The sequence below is a fragment of the Dendrobates tinctorius genome, unplaced genomic scaffold (genome assembly GCF_039654945.1).
Source record: "Dendrobates tinctorius isolate UK_male_01 unplaced genomic scaffold, ASM3965494v1 ptg000089l, whole genome shotgun sequence".
NCBI lineage: Eukaryota > Metazoa > Chordata > Amphibia > Anura > Dendrobatidae > Dendrobates > Dendrobates tinctorius.
This window is the reverse complement of record NW_027361757.1, coordinates 4379696-4403899: the sequence shown is the minus strand read 5'-3', so window position 1 is coordinate 4403899 and position 24204 is coordinate 4379696. Positions and strand designations below refer to the sequence as shown.

Here is a 24204-nt window from a genome sequence, read left to right as displayed (position 1 = left end):
ATAAGCCCTGTGCCCCCATTCTATACTTACCCTCCAGTGTCTTCATACAGTACTTTACAGACAACACACTAGTCCCGCAGCACCATCTTCTACCTGTAGCTCCCAACATAATAACATACTATTATATATATTAACACCACATATAATAGTATGTTATTTATGTTATTAAATATTTTACCACTTATTTTGGTTCAAATATATTTTTCCCTATTTTCCACCTCTAAAACCTGGGTGCGTCTTATAGACCGGTGCGTCTTATAGTCCGAAAAATACGGATATGGCTCCAAATGTATTTGGCAGCAGGACAACTCCCAATGTCATGAACCCCTTCATTACCTTTACGTGTGTGTGTGTGTGTGTATATATACTATATACGTCATAGGTCATGTCTCTGCATTGAGACGGTATGTTTTCCAGCACATGACAGCTAATTTCATCAGCTGACAGGCCCCTAGTAGCAGTGGGTGGAATTGAGATCCACCCTTGGCTTAACTTAATTGCCGCTGTCAATCTCCGAATGCAGTATTTAGCATGGCCGCGCCGGAAGCATGTCATTAATCCCGCCCCTGTCACATGATCGTTGGTTGGCATGACAACTCAGGGGTCTGCAGGAGACCCTGTGGTTGTCATTGCCGCTCTGCTATGAGCGCGGATCAATTGCAGGCGTTCATAGTAGATTTCTGATACACATAGCAGGGCTCTGCACAGGCGAGCAGATGATCGCAGCTTCAGTCTCCTAAAGAGACTATTGAAGCAAGTAAAAATTAGAAAATTTTTTTTTTATTTTTTTTTTAACATTAAAGTACATATCCGTCTTTGGCCTCATTTAAAATAAAAGAATAAAAAAATGTAAAAATACACATTTGGCATTCAAGTTCTGAAATGCCCGATCTATCAAAATACAGTGTGTCCATAAAGTCATGGTGCACTTTTGACCAGTTACATGAAAGTATACAGTATACTATAACAAAGTCCATAAACGTCAGGGAGTGCGGGCGGGAACTTAGAGAATATCGGCGCGTTTATAATGATGCGCCACCACATAGGGATAACGTTATTCGGTGGGATAAGCAGTTGAAGGAAACAGTCAGTGACGAGTCTGTAGAGGCTACACGGGATAGCTACCTGAGGGGCCCTAAAAAAATCTGTGCGTGTGCTCGACAGTTACACCTAAGCAAGACTACAGTTCATATGGTGTTAAAGAAATGTCTCAGTTTTACGGGTACAAATTGCGGCTGTTGCACACTATCAAACCGGCGGATAGACCCAAATGATGCACATTTGCCACAGATATGCTTCATGAGATCGACAATGATGCAAGATTTTTGCAGAAGATTGTGTTTAGCGATGAGGCGACCTTCCATATCTGTGGATATGTTCATTGCCATAGCGTCTGACTATGGGCTGTTGAACATCCTCACGCCTACGTTGAGTATGAACGTAACACCCCTAAAGTGAACGTGTGGTCTGATGCATGATAAGGTGATAGGCCCTTTTTTTTTTTTTTTTTGTGGAGCGGTCTGTGACCGCAAATGCGTATCTTGACATGTTGGAATTGTATGCAATGCCACAATTTCCAGAAGGTGTCATCTTTCAACAGGACGGCGCTCCTCCACACTATGCTACCATTGTTCGTGAGTTTCTGGATACAACGGATAGAACCCAGCAGTGGATAGGCAGGGGTTCTATCAAGCCATGGCCACCACGATCCCTGGATCTGACGCCCTTAGACTTTTGGGGTTATGTGAAGCAATGTGTACATTGAACGTATCAACGACATTAATCACTTAAAACAGAATCACAGACGTTATTCACCCAGTTACACCGGACGTCCTTACCTGTGTGCGGCAAGAACTTCACTATTGTTTGGATGTGTGTAGGGCAACAAATAGAGCCCACATCGAACTGCACTGAATAGGTATGAAAATGGGAGGGTTTTTCTTTTATTTGGAGCAGATTTCACATTTCTATCATCTTTTGTTGCTTTCCAGTGACTGGTCAAAAGGGCACCATGACTTTACAGACACACTGTATAAAAAGGAAACTGCTTAACGAGAAGAAAAATCAAAATGCTAGGATAGTTTTTTCTTTGGTCGCTGCAGCATTGCAATCAAAAGATTGTATCTACCCCAAAATGGTGAGAATAAAAACATCAGATTGGCACGCAAAAAGTAAGCCCCAGATCCTGAAAAATGGAGGCTCTACCGGAAAACCTATTCATGTTTGGTATCTGCGAAACACCAAAACTACAATTGTGGAATTATAATTCCACCACACTTTGAATTTTCTTCCCTTTTTTCCAGTACATGACGTGATTCAAAAGTGCAGCTCGTCCCGAAAAAACAAGTCCTCTCATGGTCATATTGACTGAAAAATAAAGTGTTACCTCTGGGAAGAAGGGGAGCAAAAATCTAAAAATCAAAGTGGAAAATCCCAAGGTCATGAAGGGATTAGGAACGATCTTCATTGTAAAGTGAAAAGTCCTGGAAGTGATGGATGTGGCCGCCACAGAGCCGTGATCGCAATGTCATCAAGACTGTCAGCGATTACATAAAATGACAGACTGATTTGCAGAAGCCACATCACAGAAGATCTGTGGTTAGTATGCTGAGATTTGTGGAACAACCCTCCTGAGTTGCTTCAAAAATTGTGCAAATGTACCTAGAAGTATTGATGCTCTGGTGATGATTGAAGGAAAAGGGAGGTTACACCAACTATTGATTGATTTTGTCTTTCTCTTTTGTTCAGTCGCTTTATCAATTAAGAAAATGAAAACTGTTGTGTATTTTCAGAAATTTCTGCACCATTTCTGCACCTCTTGGCTGGAAAACGCAGCGGCAAAAAATGCAGAGAGAATTGACCTGCTGCATTTGTGCATGACACTTCAGGTTTCTCATTCATTTTGCTGGCATCAGGTTTTGCCACAAATCCATGTAGGAATAAAATACAACAATGCTCCAAATCTGCAACGTGTGTACAACGTGTGCCTTTTTGAAGGCATTCTTGCTATTCTGTATTTTTTTATTTTTTTTTTTCCACACCACAGGGCGCCCGCACCCCATCTCCAGCACAAGCCGTGGTCTTTCCTGCCAGCTGTGACTGCACGGTGGTGGGGATCCTGGCGGAGGTGCGGCGGGGGGGTCCGGTGTGGGTGTCCCGCTGGTGGTACAGCGCAAGGGCCTGGTACCACCGACGGGTGTCCTACTGGAATACCATCACTTGGGTATTTCAATATGGCGGTCGGCGTACTTCTGGCGCGGTGGATTGTGGGATTCGAGGACGTCCGGACGGAAGTGGATGACGGACCATTTGAGGTAAGTATATAATAGATACTGCTTATAGAAATTGCAGCCATTTTCAAGATATTACCACTTTTCTTTTGTGTACAGCTTGTTGCCTAGGCTCATTATTGCCGTTCAGCTTGTCAGCACTGTGCTGAAGCCTGGAGGTAATGGCACCTTGAGCTACAGTGCTTACAAGCTCAATAGAAAAGAGCTGGTCAGGACTACCTGTCCTGCTGTCTAGCAGCAGTGGTCAGTCACCATGGCAACAAGCTATTAACAAAATTGTTAATATCTCAGAACAGGTTAAAGAAAAGTAATAAGCAGTAAATTTCAAAATTTCTTGTATTTACAAGCACTGTCCACATTACCCATTCATGACGACGGGTAAAACCCTTTAACTGATCTAGAGAAAATAAGACTCCAAACAATTGCAAGTTATATTTTTTTCTGTTTTTTTTTGCAGTCACCATAAACTGCGGTGACGTGAATATTTCTAGTTTGGAGTCTGTAAGAAGAATTCTAATGGGGCTTTGTAAGGGAGCACACACTGTGCCCGTGGTGACTTCATGTTCCCTTCCCTAACAGAACCCAGTGCAGCTCTTTCTCTGACGTTACTGTACATGGGCGCTCAAACTTCTGGAAGCTGGAGTATATAAAGGATGTAGTCTGCGTATAGAAGCAATGCTTTCTGTCACGTACTTCTGAAGTTTACACCAACACTTCCTCATCAGTAAGCAATGGAGTGTCGGCTGTGGTTTGGCTTATTCATGTGTGTACAGAACAAATCTGTATATATGTGAAGTAGATGCTGCACGGTTTTGTGCAGCCACATTAGAGGAAACCACGTTTTCACAATCAGAGGTTGGAAAATGTCACCTTTGACGTCCTCTATCTCTAGGTGAATGTAATAACTTCACTTATGGAAGGAATCCAACATCTGTACAGTGGGGAAACGAAACCCGAGAACCTGTAAAACTGCATTCACACATGTCTCATTTTACATCCGTTTAAAACACACTTTTTCTTCCGTGTGTCATCTGTTTTGCATCCATGTTGTATCCTGTTTTTAGAAATTGGCTGTCTGAGCTTTTATTTTGCTCCTAGTAATGGGATGGTTTCCATTTTTCGTCAGTGTATAAAGGATCTCTATAGACTTTTATGGCCCAGTCTGATTTTACAACAGATGAAACTAAGGCATGCTCAGAGTCTCACGGACTGTACACACGGATCCGCTAATGGACACAAAGTCTCGTATATGTACATCAATGCTTGGGTTTGTGTGTGTGTTAAGGGGCTCGGGAACTAAGCTCTCTCCACACAGTGCAGATGGGGACTTAGCTGCGATCACTGCCGTTAATGGTTTTGAGAGGGGGTGGTTGTCCGTACTTGCATGCATTGGCTCCCATTGACCCCTGTCATCTTAGTGCTCAGGTATAAGCAGTCATACAATTGTGGGATCAAGTCCCCTAGACAATAAAGTATATAAAATGTAACATTTAGTATTGCCACATCCATAAGTGTGGTGTAACAAGAAATTAAATTAACCCATGCAGTAAGCGCTGTACAGCGGGGAAAAAAAACAAACTGCAAAACTGATTTTTTTTTTCACCACACCTCCCTATAAAATTCAATAAAATGATCAAAATCTCATGTACTCCAAATTGGTATCGCTGAAACAATTTAATTGGGGTGTTAAACAACAAACTATCGCAGGGCTTCATCAGTGGAAGAATAAAAATATTATGGTTTCCAGAAACTGGAACCAAAATTTTTTTTTCTCCCGATAAAACCTGTCAGAATTGCTCCCCCCCCCACACACAATTTCTTCTCACTTGGATTTTTTCCTGTTTTTCAGTACATTGAATGATCAAATGAATTTTATCATTCAAAACTAAAACCTTGTCATGCAAAAAACCAGACCTCATACTGCTATGTTGGGAGCGGGGGGAATTGGAATAATCGTCTGCTCCCTAAGGAATTAAAACGAACGAGTGTATGGATGAAAAAAGCTGGCTAGATTCAATCTTATTGAAATGACTTGTAACACTTTATTTTAATGGCTAAGCCAGCCCCCTTCTATGCCTGTGTATCCGCTATGACTGAAGGGTGCTGGTTTAGTTACTGAAATGAGTCAGTTAGACCCCATCACATATATCACTGCCGACACGGGAAATATTCTCATAAATTGGGCATAAGCTGGAACTGGAGACCGACGTTAGTACGTAGAGTCGGTTGCCTGTATCAACTAGCAATGTATGTGTGGGCAGCTAGCATATGATGTCTCATTCCATCTTTTCTTTTTTGAACCAGGAGCCGGTGGTTTTGACAGACACAGATCTTGTGCATCCAGCACTGAAATGGGACTTGGATTATCTAAAAGAAAACATTGGAAATGGGGACTTTTCTGTGTACAGTGCCAACAGCCACAAATTTCTATATTATGATGAGAAGAAAATGTCAAACTCTATGACCTTCAAGCCCAAGTCCATTAGGGAAGAGATGAAGTTTCCAGAATTTGTAGCCCAACTAAGAGACATAGAGCAAAGAGGTAGCAATGAAAGGTAAGCTGGCTCTGTTACCTGACTAAACTTGCTTCACTGATTGTTTTTAGGATTCTACCACAAAAATCCATAGTAGTTATCGCCTTACCTAATTGCTGCGGTCCTGACAGTTGATGTGGTCCCCTACTAAAACTAGACCAGGATACTATTAATAAGCAATAGTCCCCACTTTGGAGTGCATGGCCAAAGATTTATCCATTATTAGTTGCAAAGTGCCAAATGCCTAAAGTTGCCCATACACTTAAGGTAACACCCACTAAACTCTTGGCTTGGTAACGCATGCATTGTGTTTTCCATGAGGGAGGGGAGAGAGAGTCTCTTTCAGACTCTTCTGGCAGCCGTTTAATTCCCATGAAAAACAGCGTATCAGCCATTGACGTTCCAACGGCCAGATATCTCAGAGGAGAGTCAAGGGACCAATATACACGTTAGATGGTTGGTGGGTTTTGTCAGATTTTGTCTAATTTGTAGGAAGACCTTTGACAGGTTTCCAGGTCGGCTGTCGGCAGCGTAGTTGATGTGCCGTGCACAGCATTATACACTGCTCAAAAGACTAAAAGGAACACTAAAATGCAACATCCTAGAGATCACTTAAATATTCCAGTTATTCAATACATAGTTGAATGCATTGAAAACAATAAAACCTAAAAATGATCAATGTAAATCAAAATTAATATGCCATGGAGGTCTGGATTTGGAATGATACTCAAAATCAAAGTGGAAAGTCAAATTCTATGCTGATCCAACTTCAGCGGAAATTCCTCAAGACAAAGAAATGATGCTCAATAGTGTTTGTCGCCACCACGTGCCTGTGTAACCTCCCTACAACGCCTTGGCATACTCCTGATGAAGTGGCAAATGTTCTGAGGGATCTCCTCACAGACCTGGATTAAAGCATCAGTCAATTACTGGAGAGTTTGAGGCGCATCGTGTCGTTGGTGGATGGAACAAGAGATGATGTCCCAAATGTGCTTAATTGGATTCAGGTCTGGGGAACGGGAAGGCCAGTACATGGCATCAATGCCTTCATCGTGCAGGAACTGCTGACACACACTTGAGGCGCATGAGTCCTAGCATTGTCATGCATCAGAAGGAACCCAGTGCACCTGCATATGGTCTCACAATGGGTCTGAGGATCTCATCCCGGTACCTAATGGCAGTATGGAGTACCTCTGGCTAGCATGTGGGCTGTGCAGCCCTCCAAAGAAATTCCTCCCAACACCATTACTGACCCACTGCCAAACCGGTCATGCTGGAGAATGTTGCAGGTTGCAGAACGTTCTCCACGGCGTCTCCAGACTCTGTCCTGTCTGTCAAGTGCTCAGTGTGAACCTGCTGTCATCTGTGAAGAACACAGGGCGTCAATGTCGATTCTGACAATCGCCCTGCACGGTGTTGGGCTGTAAGCACAAAAGCCACTTGTGGACCGCAGGCCCTTATACCCTCATGGAGTATGTTTCTGACAGTTGGAGCAGACACATTGATGTTAGTGGCTAGCTGGAGGTCATTTTGCAGTGCTCTAGCACGTCCCCCTCCTGTTGCTTTTTGCAGAGGTCCTGCTGCTGGGTTGTTAAACTCCTACAGCCCCTCCACGTCTCCTGGTGTACTGGCCTGTCTCCTGGTATCTGCTCCATGCTCTTGACACAGTGCTGACAGACACAGCTACCCTTCTTGTAACAGCTCGCATTGATGTGCCATCCTAGATGAACTGCACTACCTGAGCAGCTTCTGTGGGTTCTGGAGACCGCCTCATGCTACTGAACTGTACCTCTAGAGGTGAGAGCAATGACAAAAATGCAAAAGTGGCCAAAAAGGAAACCACTCCTTTTTATAGGGATTGTCTTGCTAATTCTATTTAATTTCTACCTGTTCTCTGCTCAGTTTGCAAAACAGGAGAAATTGATTAACAATCGGTGTTGCTTCATAACTGGACAGGTTGATTTTCACAGAAGTGTGATTGACTTGCAGTTACATTTAAGTGTTCCCTTTACTTTTTGAGCAGTTTATATTGACCCTTGTATCTCCATTTCCCAATTCTATCTTGATGTCAATGTAGGTACCTCGGATGCTTCAGTTTTCCTAGGAGGGGACACTGCTAGTGGTCTTGTGGTGCAGGCCAGGGTCTTGTCACACCAACCAGTTCTGTAATTGGACAATGACAGTCGCTGGTTATTGGACTTTGGGTTAAACAGATTGCAATGCTAATGTGCGTGGGGATTTTTTTTTTTTATTATAAAGAATTTCAGTGTACAAGACATCTGCCTCCTTGGAATATTATTGTATGTAATGCAGAATATGAGGGTGGTGAATGATTCAATCCCCCAAGACCCTTGGCACCATGCACAGAGAGAACCGTAAAGCTCCTTGCAGTACTCCGTTCTTACATTTTGCATGAAGTGTGTTTTTCAAAGTTGGCCTTTTCGACTTCTTTTAAATATCCTTATCTGATCATTGGGGTTTGACACACAACACCCCCACTGATTTAGGCCTGTTTCACACGTCCGTTTTTCAGATCAGTTGTAATCCGAAAATGGCGGAAAACTGATCCGTCGGCGGATTGACAGCAACGTGTGGCACCGGACCGTTGTTTTGACTGATCCGGCGAAGGTTGAATTTTAACCCCTTCACGACCAATGACGCCACATAGGCGTCATGAAAACTGGTACCAATCTGACCAGTGACGCCTATGTGGTGTCATGACTTTAAAGCCCCCCTGCGGGTCGGGTGACCTAGGTCACTGAAAGGTCACCAGACCCGCAGATACAGGGGACCTTGTACTTCACCACGGGGGGCGTGGCTTCACCCCCACATGGCTACGATTGCTCTGATTGGCTGTTTCACTTTTAACAGCCAATCAGAGCGATAGTAATATTTCATCAATGAAAATTGATGAAATATTACAATCATCCAGCCATGTCCAACGCTGCTGTAGCATCGGACATGGCTGGTGACACCGATCCGACCCCCTCCCCCCCCACCGGTTAATGGGGGCGATCTGCCCCCGCAACTCAATGACAGCAGCGATGTGCCGCCGCTGTCATCATCTGCGCTCCCCCGCCTTCTGATCGCCCCCCCCCCCCCTACCCCCCGAGTGCCGCTATGGCTCCCGGTGTCCCGCGGTCCCGGACCATGGGTGCCGCCATATTGGAAAATGGCAGGCACATGCGCAGTGCGCCTGCCGGCTGCAATTTACTTTCATTCATTTTGATCACTGTGATAAACTCTCACAGTGATCAAAATAGAATGAAAAGTAAATAAACCCCCCATTTATCACCCCCATAGGTAGGAACAACTAATAAAATAAAGAAATTATTTTTATTTTTCCGTTAGGGTTAGGGCTGGAATTAGGGTTAGGGTGGAATTAGGGCCAGGGTTGCAATTAGGGTTAGGCTTGTGGTTAGGGTTATGGTTAGGATTAGGGTTAGGGATGTGTTGGGGTTAGGGCTGTGGTTAGGGGTGTGTTGGGGTTAGGGTTGAAGTTAGAATTGAGGGGTTTCCATTGTTTAGGCACATCACGGGGGTCTCCAAACGCGACATGTGCAACCATTGATTCCAGCCAATTTTGCGTTCAAAAAGTCAATCGGTGCTCCCTCCCTTCCAAGCCCCGACGTGTGCCCAAACAGTGGTTTACCCCAACATATGGGGTATCGGCGTACTCAGGAAAAATTGCACAACAACTTTGGGGGTCTAATTTCTCCTGGTACCCTTGGGAAAATAAAAAATTGGGAGCTAGAAAATTATTTTTGTGGAAATTTTTTTTTTTTTATTTTCACTGCATTATAAACTTCTGTGAAGCACTTGGGGGTTCAAAGTGCTCAACAGGCATCTAGATAAGTTCCGTGGGGGGTCTAGTTTACAAAATTGGGTCACTTGTGGGGGGGTTCCACAGTTTAGGTACATCAGGTGCTCTGGAAATGTAACATGATGCCCGCAGTCCATGCCATCAAAGTCAGCATTTCATAATGTCACTACTTCCCTTCCGAGCCCCAACGTGTACCCAAACAGTGGTCCCCACCCACGTATGGGGTTCCAGCGTACTCAGGACAAACTGGACAACAACTTTTGGGGTCCAATTTATCCTACTACCCTTGTGAAAAAAAATTGCTGGCTAAAAATCAATTTTTTTGAGGAAAAAAAATTATTTTCACGGCTCTGCGTTATAAACTTCAGTGAAGCGCTTGGGGGTTCAAGGTGCTCACCACACATCTAGATAAGTTCCTTGGGGGGTCTAGTTTCCAAAATTGGGTCACTTGTGGGGGGTTCCACAGTTTAGGTACCTCGGGGGCTCTGCAAATGTAAAATGTAACAAAGTCAGCTTTTCAAAATGTCACTACTTCCCTTCCGAGCCCCGACGTGTGCCCAAACAGTGGTTTCCCCCCCCACATATGGGGTAACAGCGTACTCAGGACAAACTGGACAACAACTTTTGGGGTCCAATTTCTCCTGTTAGCCTTGTGAAAATTAAAAATAGCGTGCTAAAAAATCATTTTTGAGGAAAAAAATTATTTTTTTATTTTCACTGCTGTTATAAACTTTTGTGAAGCACTTGGGGGTTCAAAGTGCTCCCTACACATCTAGATAAGTTCCATAAGGAGTCTAGTTTCCAAAATGGGGTCACTTGTGGGGGAGCTCCAATGTTTAGGTGCACAGGGGCTCTCCAAACACGACATGGTGTCCGATAACGATTGGAGCTAATTTTCCATTCAAAAAGTCAAATAATGCTCCTTCCCTTCTGAGCCTTGCCGTGCGCCCAAACAGTGGTTTATGACCATATATGATGTATCGGTGTACTCAGGAGAAATTGCCCAACAAATTTTAGGATACATTTTATCCTGTTGCTCATGTTAAAATGAAAAAATTGATGCTAAAAGAAAATTTTTGTTGGAAAAATTAAAATGTCCATTTTTTTCTTTCCACATTGCTTTAGTTTGTGTGAAACACCTGAAGGGTTAATAATCTTCTTGAATGTAGTTTTTGAGTAGCTTGAGGGGTGCAGTTTTTAGAATGGTGTCACTTTTGGGTATTTTCTGCCATATAGACCCCTCAGTGACTTCATATGTGTGGTCCCTAAAAGAAAAAAAAATGGTTTTGTAAATTTTGTTGTAAAAATGAGAAATCGTTGGTCAACTTTTAACCCTTATGACTTCCTAACAAAAATATTTTGTTTCCAAAATTGTGCTGATGTAAAGTAGACATGTGGGAAATGTTACTTAGTAACTATTTTGTGTCACATAACTCTCTGATTTAACAGAATAAAAATTCAAAATTTGAAAATTGCGAAATTTTCGCCAAATTTCTGATTTTTTTTTTTTCACAAATAAACGCAAAAATTATCGACCTAAATTTACCACTAACATGAAGCCCAATATGTCACGAAAAACATTCTCAGAATCGCTAGGATCCGTTGAAGCGTTCCTGAGTTATTACCTCATAAAGGCACACTGGTCAGAATTACAAAAAATGGCCTGGTCATTAAGGTCAAAATGGGCTCGGTCATGAAGGGGTTAAAGGAACCCGTGCCCGGAAAAACGAGAGAGATTGCAGTGTCTGTCTCATCCGCCCCTTTTTTTTGGTGGATCAGTTTTTTCAAAAATTGGCGGATTGTGGCTGACGCGAAAAAACTGAAGTGTGAAAGAGGACTTAGCTGTTACCATCTCTGGCAGCCAGATATAAACATGCCATACGCTATGTAGTGGCTGTTGCCAGATACTGCATCTCAGCTGATCCCTAATCTCCTCTTGATAGCCTAAGGCCTGGATCACGCTTCCGTTTTTTAAAATCCATCCAAATCCGTCGTTTTCCGTTAAAAAACGGATCCGCCATTTTTTTTGGAGGATCCTTTTTTTTGGTCCCATTTTCTTCCATTAGCAGTTACCGCGGATCCGTCAAAAAAACGGATCCGTTTTGCATCCGTTTGCGGTAAAACGGAAACGGATCTGTTTTTTCACACAAAAACGGATGCAAAAAACGGATGGCTGATTCCAAAAAAACGGATGTGTGAAACAGGCCTAAGGATCAGTTGTCAGTGCAAAGGTAGCGGACAATCTTTTTGAAGGGAACCTGTCAGCAGGATTATGCACAGTCACCTACACACACAGTCAGGTCGGTGCCGTTATACTGATTAAAATGATACCGTGGTTGATGAAATCCGTCTTGCCATTGTTGTTTAATCTTTATCTTCAGTTTTGTTCGATTCTCGTGCCCTAAAGGTACTGTCACACTTAGCGATGTACCAGCGATCCCGACCAGCGATATGACGCGGTCAGGATCGCTGGTGCATTGCTAAGTGGTCGCTAGTGAGCTGCCACACAGGCAGATCTCACCAGCGACATCGCTGGGGACGGGGATCGCTACTTACCTGTCAGACGAGGCGATCATGCGTCCTCCCGCCCGGCTCGTTTCTCCACAGGAAGCGCCGCAGGAAGCTGACGACGAGAAGCTGTCCTGGACGTTCTCGCGCGATCAGCGATAACCAGCGGGGGAGCGGGTTGTAGGTAAGTATCACACATAGCGATATCGCTTAGTGTGACAGTACCTTAAGGCAGGGCTGGGGTATCTGTTGCTCTGATTAGATATTCATAATATGGACTGCTGACAGGTCACTGATCCCTCACTGCCCTGCCCCCTAGTTTGCATAAGGAATATCTGTTATATACCGTATTTTTCGCTTTATAAGACGCTCCGGATTATAAGACGCACCACAATTTTTGAGGAGAAAAATAAGAAAAAAATATTTAATAAAATGGTGGTGCCTCTTATAATCCTTGCATCTTATTGCTTACCGGGGTTGGTGGCTGCGGTGTAGAGGGGTCCCAGGCTCGCTGCTGGAGGAGGCAGGCGTGGAGTGATGCTGCAGGCCGCATTCAGGGATGAGGGGGGGCTCCGATGTGTGCTGTTGCTGCTGCAGAGTCTTGTGCTGGTGTCAGGTTTCTCCACTTGTCCGGCGGTTGGAGGCCGGTGCTGCGGGTGCTCCGGTGCGGTGTTGTGTGCCCATCGATGCCCGGGGCTCTGCCGACATTGTTAGACAGACCAGAGCCCCAGCATTTCCTTGGTTCCCTGTATATGTGCGCTGAAGTGCCGGTAAAAAAAAAAATGGCCGCCGGCGCGTGCGCAGATGGGATCTCGGGACCAGTTCTCGAGAGATGAGATCTGAAATCTCATCTCTCGAGAGCTGGGTCCCGAGATCCCATCTGCGCACGCGCGGCGGCCATTTTTTTGCAGGCACCACCGCGCGCACACAGGGAACCCAGGGAAAATGGCCGCCGGCGCGTGCGCAGATGGGATCTCGGGACCCAGTTCTCGAGAGATGAGATTTCAAATCTCATCTCTCGAGAACTGGGTCCCGAGATCCCATCTGCGCACGCGCCGGCGGCCATCTTTTTACCGGCACACAGGGAACTGAGGAAATGCCGGGGCTCTGGCCTGTCGCACAATGTTGGCAGAGCCCCGGGCATCGACGGGCACACAACGCGGCACCGGACACACCTGCAGCAGCGGCCAGCAACCGCCGGACGCCCCCGATCACAGCCTAGGTAAGGCATGTCCGCTTTGTAAGACGCACCCCTGTTTTCCCCCCAAATTTTGGGGAAAAAAGTGCGTCTTACAAAGCGGAAAATACAGTATGTTAAAAAAAAAAAAAAAAAAAAAAAAGAAAAAGCCCTTCTGGTTTTGTGTGCCAATAATACATGGTGGGCCATTTATATGGATACACCTAAATAAAATGGGATTTGTTGGTGATATCAACTTCCTTTTATTTTTGTTTTCTAACTTGGCATCCTGTTTTTGGCCTCTCCTTTGGCAACTCAGTCAGTGGGCTCCATTAGTGGCTATATTAGTTCTGGGTTTCCTCCATTTCAGAACTGGGTATACTAACAAGATTTATTATAAAATGATTTTTCAAAATGATCCATTTCTGTTGATATGCAGATGAACTATACTCTTCCTTGTCTTATTTTGTTGGGGCGAAATTATTATTGTGCAGACTTTGTTTCCAACTTTGCTAAACGCCGGTCATGGTCTTTCTTCCCTTACATGCCGATGGCTCCCAGCTGTTCCCCCGTCCCTCATAATTGAACCCAGGTATTTCTATTCCACCCGCTCACACTCTGTCTATTGCTCCTGATGAAGCCAGCTTGACTGGCGTAACGCGTCGGGCATTTCTCCTGAGACCGTGCCTTCTCTCCCCATGCCTCTCCACTCACACTGCATGAGCATCCTTGGTCTTTATTTATCCGTGCAGGCATTTGCCTCTGTGACACAGGTTGTATGCGGTGTTTTGCCCCCCTCCATTCTAGGGGAATCTCTCAGAATATCACCTGCTGCATCCATTATGTAGTCTCTGCAGTGTTTGGTTTTATGGGAATTGGGCTGTATACCTTAATTACACTTATATTGTGGTATATTGTGCACCACTTTTTAATCCTGTCATTTGTTGATCTGTGCAAAATATTGTTTGTGGGGTCATTGCAAGGGCTTAACCCTCATGGGTTATGGTATAAACATGATTGCATTTTTGCAGTTTTAATGTTTTTTTGTGTGTTCGGGTGCTCCAATAAGAATTATCTGTTGTTATTTCTTTGGTGATCCCTGCTATGTACATGCCTCTTTTTCTCTACATGGTTTCATGATATCAACTTCCTGTTTGCGGCACATTAGTATATGGGAGGGGGAAAACTTTTTAAGATGGGTAGTGACCATGGTGGCCATTTTGAAGTTGGCCATTTTGGATTGTATCTTTATAAATGGCCCACCCAGGTGTATCCATATAAATGGCCCACCCTGTACATTTTATTCACGTTATTCAGCTAGGGCAAAAAAAAAAAATCAGTTTGAAACTGGCGCCTTAGCAGTAGCTGCAATTGGTGTCTAGCTGTGATCCGATGGCTGCTACTGCACAGGCGCCATTTTCAGATTGATTTTTTTTTTTGCCCTAGATAAATAACGTGAGTAAAATGCATTATTGGCACACAAAACAGGCGATTTTACTGCAGAGCCATGGCTGGTGCCTGCCTGCAGAAGGCTTTTCTTTTTAAGTACAGTATATACAGACTTTGCATAATGAATATGGGGCAGGTCAGTGAGGGAACGGTGAACTGTCAGCAGTCTGCATTATGAATAAGGCAGCACGGTGGCTCAGTGGTTAGCACTGCAGCCTTGCAGAGCTGGGGTCCTGGGTTCGAATCCCACCAAGGACAACATCTGCAAGGAGTTTGTATGTTCTCCCCGTGTTTGTGTGGGTTTCCTCCCACATTCCAAAGACATGTAGATTGTGAGCCCCATCGGGGACAGTGATGATAATGTGTGCAAACTGTAAAACGCTGCGGAATATGGTTAGCGCTATATAAAAATAAAGATTATCTAATCAGAGCACCACATACCCCAGCCCTACCTTAGCGCACACATAACTGAAAATAAAGATTAAGGCTATGTGCACACAGTGCAGAATTACCTGCGGGTTTTTCCACGCGGAACCGCAGGTGAAATGACCTGCAGTTTTCCTGCGGTTTGGCCTGCGGTTTTGCCCTGCGGGTTCACACCTCTACTATGTTAAAGGTGTGAAACCACTGCGGAAACCGCCCAAACAATTGACATGCTGCGGTTTGTAAACGCAGCAAAACCGCACCGTGAGCACAGCGTTTTTGAAACCCCATAGGGTTTCATTGTACTGTACTTTGTCAGCGGAACTGCTGCGTTAACGCAGCAGAATCCGCACCGTGTGCACACAGCCTAAAGAACAACCGCAAGACGGATTTCATCACCAGGTATCCTTGTAATCAGTATAACGACGCCGACCTGACACTGTCTGTAGGTTACTGTGTACAATCCTGCTGATGGGTTCCCTTTAAGTAATCTTCATGTCTTTGCTTGCATAAAAATGGTCTATTGTGAAATGATAAGCATTATCAGCTTATTGCAAAATGAAATCAGTTTTCAAGTCAAAATTTTATTCTAGGTGATGTTACATTTGCACATAGGACCCCTTGTTGGAAAGAAGCTTCTGAACTCTCTCGTCCATTGAATGTCAGTTTTTGGATGGTTTGTGCTTCAATTGTTTTGCATGTGGACAGAATACCCTCCCAGAGCTGTTGCTTAGATGTGAACTGCCTCCCGCCATCATAGACACTCCTTTTGATGATGCTCCAGAGGTTCTCAATGGGTTTGAGGTCAGGGGAAGATGGTGGCCACACCATAAGTTTGTCCTCTTTTATGCCCATAGCAGCCAGAGATGCAGATGTGTTATTTGCAGCATGAGACGGAGCATTATCATGCATGAAAATGATCTTGCTACGGAAAGCACGGTCCTTCCTCTTGAACCATGGCAGGAAGTGCTGTTTTAGAATCTCCACATAGATTATGGAGTTCATCTTTACCCCTTCAGGGATCCTAAAGGGGCCGACAATCTCTCTCCCCATGATTCCAGCCCAAAACATTACTCCACCTCCTTCTTGTTGGCGCCTTAGCCGTGTTTTCATGGAGTGTCCATCAACCAGCCATCCTTCACTCCATCCATCTGGACCATCGAGCGTTGCACGGCACTTATCGGTGAACAAAACAGTTTGGAAGTCAGTCTTCATGTATCGTTTGGCCCACTGGAGCCGTTTCTGCTTGTGTGCAGTGGACAGAGGTGGTCGACAGGATGGCTTACGCACAGCTGCAAACCTCCGAAGGACCCTGCATCTTGTTGTTCGGGGGACGTTGGAGGCACCAGCAGCTTCAAAAACTTGTCTGCTGCTATGACAAGGCATTTTTGCAGCTGCTCATTTAACCTGACGCAATTGCCTGTTGGAAAGTGTCCTCAATTTTTCCTTATCAACACACACGTGTGTGCTGGGAATCAGCTACATACTTCTTGATTGTGCGATGATCACGATGAAGTGTCTTGGCAATGTTGATTGTAGTCATGCCTTGACCTAAATACTCCACAATTTGTTGCTTCTCAGCAGCCGACACATCCTTTTTCTTTCCCATTTTGGCAAAAAATGTAGGCTGCTTAATAATGTGGAACAGCCTTCTTAAGTAGTCTTGCCTTTATTTGGACACCTGCCAAACTAATTTGCACAGGTATCTGCAATTGCTTTCAGTGATATAAAGAGCCCTGACACACGTCACCATCAATGAGTTTAAATGACAAACAAAAAAATTCTAACCTTATCACTCCTAAACTCTTTTTGCATAATAATTTGGAACACAGTGTAGAAGCAGTTTTTCATGTGTTCTTCAAAGAGGACGGCCTGCTCCCTTTACATTTGTGTTAGTAAATATATACATTTCTCATGATATTCTGCGTTTGTTACTCCTGGATTGTATCAATAATTTAGCAACTGGACATTCATTCTTTTGTCCACAGGGTAAGTTCTCACAGTCCATTCAGTTCTAACAGTGTCAAATTGTAATTGTCAGTTTAGTCATAAAATACCAAAGAAATGAGCCGAAGCGTAGGTTGGTATACATGCACCGCATAGGAGCATGTTCACACAGTGGCTATTTGTCATACAAAACCAAAGATGGAAACAAAATGGGGACAGAGCCGATAGTGTATCTAAAGCGCTGTGGAATTATTTGTGCTATATAAGGAAGATAAATTAAATGAGCATCTGTCCTGATGTAAGTAAATGGTTATAGTACATATTGGTAACAAACTGATTACGATGTACCCTAAGAAGCATAAGTATTCACAGGAATTTTTGAAATTTGAAAGGAAAGAATAAAAATATTCTGAATTGAGAGTCCTCAGTGGTTGATACCTTTTTTAATGGCTAACTGAAAAGATGGTAACAAATTACAAGCTTTCGAGACTACGCAGGTCTCTTCATCAGGCATTGACTAATACAAAATCTGAAGAGTCACATATTTATGCACAACACAGCACAGAAAAAATGCAAAGGATGAGACAAGTGACGTGAAGCAGAACTATCATTAGAAACATAAATATTGGACCAGTTCATGGATAAGGAGTCTGGATGTTTTATTGTCTTCTGATTGGGGTCTCCTAATGTATTGTGATGCTCCCACAAGGTCTTAGGAGCAAATTCCTTAATTGATGTAAAAAGACATAAATCCATGCGACACATTCATTCCAGCATTGAGTGTGTCAAAGGTCGTCATAAATTTATACTCAGACTCTTCTCTCTCTCTCTCTGAGATGTGAAGTTACCTTTCAATACCAGTAATTTCATATCCATGGTGTTGTGATTAGGCATACAAAAATGTTTTTCCACAGGTAGAGCCATTCTTTTTTTCTCTTATTGTGTATAATAACCACGGACAAGATAAAGATCCCCAATTCACATCCGGACTACAAGATCCCAGGTACTTTCAGCTGCATCACATCTAATGTGGTGTACTTAATTATTTGTACTAAATGTCCAACTGGGGGTCTGTATGTGGGGGAGACAGGGCAAAAGTTTAGATTAAGGATGAATTCTCATCGTCACACAACCCCTTTTATGACCATTGCTATTTTTCATGTTTTCGTTTTTCGCTCCCCTTCTTCCCAGAGCCATAACTTTTTTTTTTTTTTTTTTTTTTCTGTCAATATGGCCAAGTGAGGGCTTATTTTATGCGGAATGAGTTGTACTTTTGAATGACGCCATGGGTTTTACCATGTCGTGTACTCGAAAAGGGGAGAAAAATTACAAGTGCGGTGAGATTGCAAAAAATGTGCAGTCCCACACTTGTTTTTGTTTGGGTTTTTGCTAGGTCCAATACATGCTAAAACTGACCTGCCATTATGATTCTCCAGGTCATTACAAGTTCATAGACACCAAACATGTCTAGGTTCTCTTTTATCGAAGTAGTGAAAATTTTTTCCAAAGTTTGCTACAAGAATTGCGCCTTTTTCTGCCACCCGTAGCGTCTCCGTTTTTTATGAACTCGTCTTGGGTGAGGGCTTATTTTTTTTGTGTCGAGCTGTCGTTTTTAATACAACCTTTGTGCAAATACGTTCTTTTGATCGCCCGTTATTGCATTTTAATGCAATGTCGCGTTGACCAATTAAACGTAATTCTGGTGTTTTTTGATTTTTTTTTTTTCTTTTTTTTTTTTTTTTCCTCGCTACGCTTTTTAGCGATCAGGTTAATCTATATATATATATATATATATATATATATATATATATATATATATATATAATATCTATCTAGTTAATAGGTGCGGGCACCCTATTGCGTGCACATGTCAGCTGTTTAAAACTGACATGTCGCGGGTTTGAGGTGGGTTCACCGCCGGAGCCCACTGTGGCCAACGACACTTTTATACACTCCTAATAAGACGGTCAACACTGAATCACAGGCCAGATGGCATCCAAAGTGCCTCTGTCTGCCTCATTATAAGAAAACTTCTGCCTGGGGTTCCATCTGAATCACATATTTCAGACATTTACTCGGAAACCCTTGTGTAAGCGCTCAGCGAAGAGCGCAGGATAAATGTGAGCTGAGCCTTACTGTCATCTTTGATCCGCTCATTCTGCCTCCCAACAGCAGGTGAAGTTTTGTTTATTTTTATTCCATTCCTCATGCAGTATAAATGTTCAGGCAACTTTATTCTTTGGGTTGGGGTGATTCCAGCAAAACCAGATTTATAGAGTTTTTTTTTTTTTTTTTCTGTTTGGCAGCTGTCACACTCTGAACACTTATTTTTTTTTTTTTTTATTTCAAAAACTAGTTTTTTGCATCCCCATATTTAGATGGCTAGAATTTCCTTAATTTGACTGACGGTCATGTGAGGGCTTGTTTGTCTTTTTTTTTTTTTTTTGCAGGGCGAGTTGACTTTTTTTTTTTTTTAATGGTAATCTCAACTCCTCTATACACACGCACTCCTCTGTATAGAAGAGAGCTGCTGCCAGACACCTCAAATAATGGCTTCTCGTCCCTTAAAACAAAAGGATCTCTTGTTCAACGTCCACCTGCCCGATCAAGTGAAGAGTCCTCCATACACGTTAACTAGCCTGCTGAAATCAATGGGTTTAGCCAACTTCCATGTAATGTGTATGAAGCCTTAACATTTGAGTCGATGGGTAGATGACACAACTGGTACATATTCTGAATAGCTGTCTTTTCAGTATATGTTTCTGTTTCCTCCATGCAGGTTGTATCTGCAGCAGACTCTCAATGACACCGTAGGTCGTAAAATTGTGGTGGATTTCTTGGGTTTTAACTGGAATTGGATTAACAAACAGCAGGCGAAACATGGCTGGGGCCAGTTAACCTCCAACCTTCTGCTGATTGGCATGGAAGGTAAAGACTGTCCTGGGATAGCACTAGATATGTATGTGATATGGAATGTCTCTGGGTGCGGCCTTCAGATATTCATTGTCTAAACAGCGATGTATGATTTCAGTCCAGTCGTGTTTGTCTGATACAGTAGAGAACGTACATCAGCAAAGTCTTGCCACTGTAACCAGTGCAGGACGCTACTGGAGGAGAAACGTTGGTCTGTGCTACGCAGACACGGTAACAAACATTAGGCCAGGGTAATGGCTAGATGACCCCTCTCCTTTTCTTTGATTAGTGATTGCAGATGTGCGAATTCTCTGAATTATCCACAGGGTCATCCAACCATCTAATGTGTATGGAGGCTCCGACTAACAACCAATAGGTAATGTAAGGGGACCTAACTACCAATCTCTTCATCCACATCATCGTTCTTCTCTCTCAGTGAATACTTGAACAATCCATGGTTGCCTGTTTGTAAGACTGTCAGGAGGGAAACGAGAAAAACTAGTTCAGCCAACAGGTATGCAAGGTATATGGCACCCTAAAAAGTATTTTTTTTTTCTAAAGGGGGCAGGGTGGGAAACCAAATCAGTGCCATACGTTTAAAGGGGTATTCCCAGCTCAGGCTTTTAAAACATCCATACTCTATGCAATAAATATCTGATCAGTGCAGATTAGATTTGGGGCCCTCAATTATCTCTAGAGTTTTCCATTTCTCACACTGTTTTCAGTGGTGATGTGTCCGTGCCTGTGTGTATTACATATTGCATATAGCATGTGGCATACTTTTTAAGTGTGATTCCTCTGTATGGAACACAGTTTGGTAAAAAATAAAAAGTGGCTCACCAGAGGCCATGATGATTTTTTTTTTTTGTGTGTGTGTTTTCTCCAGTGGGTGAAATTAAGGCATCTAAGTAGGTGTGGTGGTGTATGTCCTGGGAGTTGTGTGCGCCGTGGATGTACCCCAAAAGACGTGTTTGTCCATCTAAAGTAAAATGGGCCTCTAAGAGGGATTATTAGATGTTAAAAAAAAAACAAAAAAAACTGATCCAGTACGGACACGTCTCCAAGCAAAGCCGTGCGAGAAGGAGCCCATTCTAGAGATCTGTGGGTTCTAACTCAGTGACCTGGAGTGTTCGGCCACATTCACAGGTTCAGTATTTGGGCAGTGTTTTACATCAGTATTTGTAATGAAAAATCCAGAAGTGGTGACCTGTTTCTATTAGGCTATATGCACACGCTGTGGATTCTGCTGCGGATCTACAGCGGATTTGGCCTCTGCGGATCCGCAGCAGTTCCGCAGACAGTGTACAGTACCATGTAAGTCTATGGGATTTACAATCCGCAGTGCACATGCTGCGTTTTTTTCACTGTGGAAAAGCTGCGGTTTTAAATCCGCAGAAAGAATTGACATGTCAATTCTTTCAGCGCATTCCACTGCGGTTTGCCACCTATTCCATTGTCCAGGTGTCAAACCGCAGGGGAAAACCGCTGGCCAATCCGCAGGTAAAACCGCAGGTCAATTTACCTGCGGTTTTACCTGAGGATCTGCACGGAAAAATCTGCTGGTGAATCCGCAGCGTGTGCACATAGCCTTATACTTTTTCCTCTGATTGTTCCACTCCTAGGTTTGGCTCACAAATACTGATTTAAAATACTGACCGAATACTGATATTGTGAACATGGCCTTAAGATATTTATGGCATGTGGTATAGATATCATAGATATCTGATATACAGTATATTCCACCAATATAGTCCAAAAGGTCCTTTTATATGGGTTGCGTGCATCTATTACACAGAGCCTATTAAAAAAGCATGACCACGGCCAAACAGTAAGTATAAAATTTCACAATTTAAGGATAACAACTTATTAAAAATGCAGTGCATATAGCCATACATAGGGGGTTCAGTTTTTGCTGGCCCTTTGTCTATTTCTCTACATAGGGTGACTTCATTGTACTGCATTTATAAGGCCGCTTTCACACTTCAGGCTTTCGGTATCCGGCATGTGGCGGCAAAAAACCGGACTACCGGATCCGGCTGCATACGCAGACACCGGATCCTTCTTTCTGCCGGATATATTCCTGGCAGAGAAGGTTTCCGGGCATGCGCAGTGCGAAAAACCGGTCCGGCGTTGGGAAAAAACGTTGCATGTTTTTTCCAGATGCCGGACCGGCTATTTTCTCCAGATCCAGAAAAAAACGGACGCGCCGCATTGCCTTCCGGCGCAATGCGGCAGCAATGAAACAGCACGGGGAAAAAGCCGGATCTGGTCGTAACAGGCGCCGGATCCGGCAGTCCAGTTTTTCGCCGCACCATGCCTTATACCGAAAGCCTGAAGTGTGAAAGCGGCCTAACATGCTTTTGTTACCATCGCTAATAAAGTTTATGACTTTCTATACTTAGCGGTTGGTCGTAGTCATGCTTTTTTTCATTGGCCATATAGGCAAATATTTGACACATGGTGTTTACCTTGAGGTAAGGGATGGTTAGGAAACGGATATGTATTCACATTTGTTTTCTTCCTTAGAAGTAACTACCCTTTTGAGGTGCCATATAACTTACAAAGCTGACGGCTGAACAAGCTTGTTTGTGACCACCATTTCTCCTGACTTCCCTACACATGGGAAACTCACTGTTAGAGGGGGAACAAAAGAATTGGGAATTTTGTGTTCAGCCACCAGATACTTCTCTCTCCTGACATCACCTGAATGCACAAACCAGACAATTAAGATAATTCCCATTGTCTTTACATTTAGGCAAGCCTTAAAAACTCCTCTTTATGCAGGCATTAGAACATCACTTATCTGTCTGTTCTCAGTTCTCCCTTTCTAAACCCTCCTCAGAATGTGGTCCGTATTTTCATTTGTTCCCACACCCTCCAGACACGAAGTACGCATACACATATTGGCTGGTGGCCGGTTTACACAAATAGCTAATTTATTAGAATGATGGCTGGACGACACAAGCACTTTTGTGTCACTCCTACTTCCTCATAGATCGTAAGCTCTTGTGAGCAGGACCCTCACTGTTCTTGTTAGAATTTGTGAGTTGTTGCTCTGTACCGTCTGATATTTTTTTTGTATCTGTCCCCTCTGAATTATAACATGAGATGCAATTTGTGCCATTTAAATATTATCTATCGTGAAAATCACAGTGAGCCCTATACACATTAAATGGATGGTCGATCTTCTGGGTATTACTGAATATTTATAGCTATTAAATGGGTGTTCCAAAACCAATACTGAGTTTCATCCAAAATGTCTTTTTTACTAAAATATGTTGTTGTTTCCTAGCATTCACTGTGAGTTTTCAAACGGGATGTCATCAGATGGCAGCGGCTGCTCTCACAGCCATAGCCTGTCCATATCATGAAAAGAAGTGTCATCAGTGACATCCGTTACAGGGCCTGGGCTAGTTAATCCCTGTTGTACTTGGCATGGGTCAGTTGCCAATTTCATCGTATTCTCAGTAAGAGTTCCCTTCTTAATCTGCACAGAGATTAAAAATGCACAGTGACAGTGCGGTCCCTCGCCGGCTCTAATTAGAAGTGACGAGCCTGCAACAGAGTGCACTGTCAGTGTTCATTGTAAGGAGAGAACACTGTCTCTGCACTTTGTCTCTATACAATGTGCACGGACTGTGAGCTGTATTATTGGCTCGTCACTTTTAATTAAAGCCAGCGAAAGAAGTGCGGTCACTGATTTGACAACTGGCGCATGTTCAGTACAGCAGGGACTAGCTCAACCCTTGAAACGGACGTCATTGATGACTTTGCTTGTGGGCGGGGACATGGGCTGTGGCAGTGACCGCAGCCTTTGCCCCCTTATGACGTCATGTCTGAGTATCCCAGCACGCACTGGGAGTTCTCAAATGATGTGTCATAAAAACATAGAAATGAGTTAAAAAAAAAAAAAAATGGGTAAAGCGGTTAGAGAGCGCAGGGTAGGGACTTTTTAATGACACCATATTAAAAAAAAGTTTATTAAAATCTAAAATGGACATTAGGATGAAAATATTCGTTTCGGACCACCCCTTTAATCCGACGTGCATCGGGATCTTTATTCATGGGATTGATGTTTGAGGTTCTATGGGAAGAAATGTGCTGTAAGCTGCAGTACACCGGATGCTGATGGGTGGTGAC

At 43.4% G+C, this 24204-nt stretch overlaps 1 protein-coding gene across 1 annotated transcript in view; it reads left to right on the top strand.

Moving 5' to 3' along the window:
• The window catches only part of HIF1AN (hypoxia inducible factor 1 subunit alpha inhibitor), a 55948-nt gene that overhangs the window by 15372 nt on the left and 16372 nt on the right, over positions 1–24204 (top strand). Inside the window, exons 2-3 of the mRNA XM_073585775.1 lie at positions 5595–5845; positions 19931–20079. Of these exons, the coding sequence (XP_073441876.1) occupies positions 5595–5845; positions 19931–20079 (400 nt within the window). The remainder of the gene's footprint in view (positions 1–5594; positions 5846–19930; positions 20080–24204) is intronic.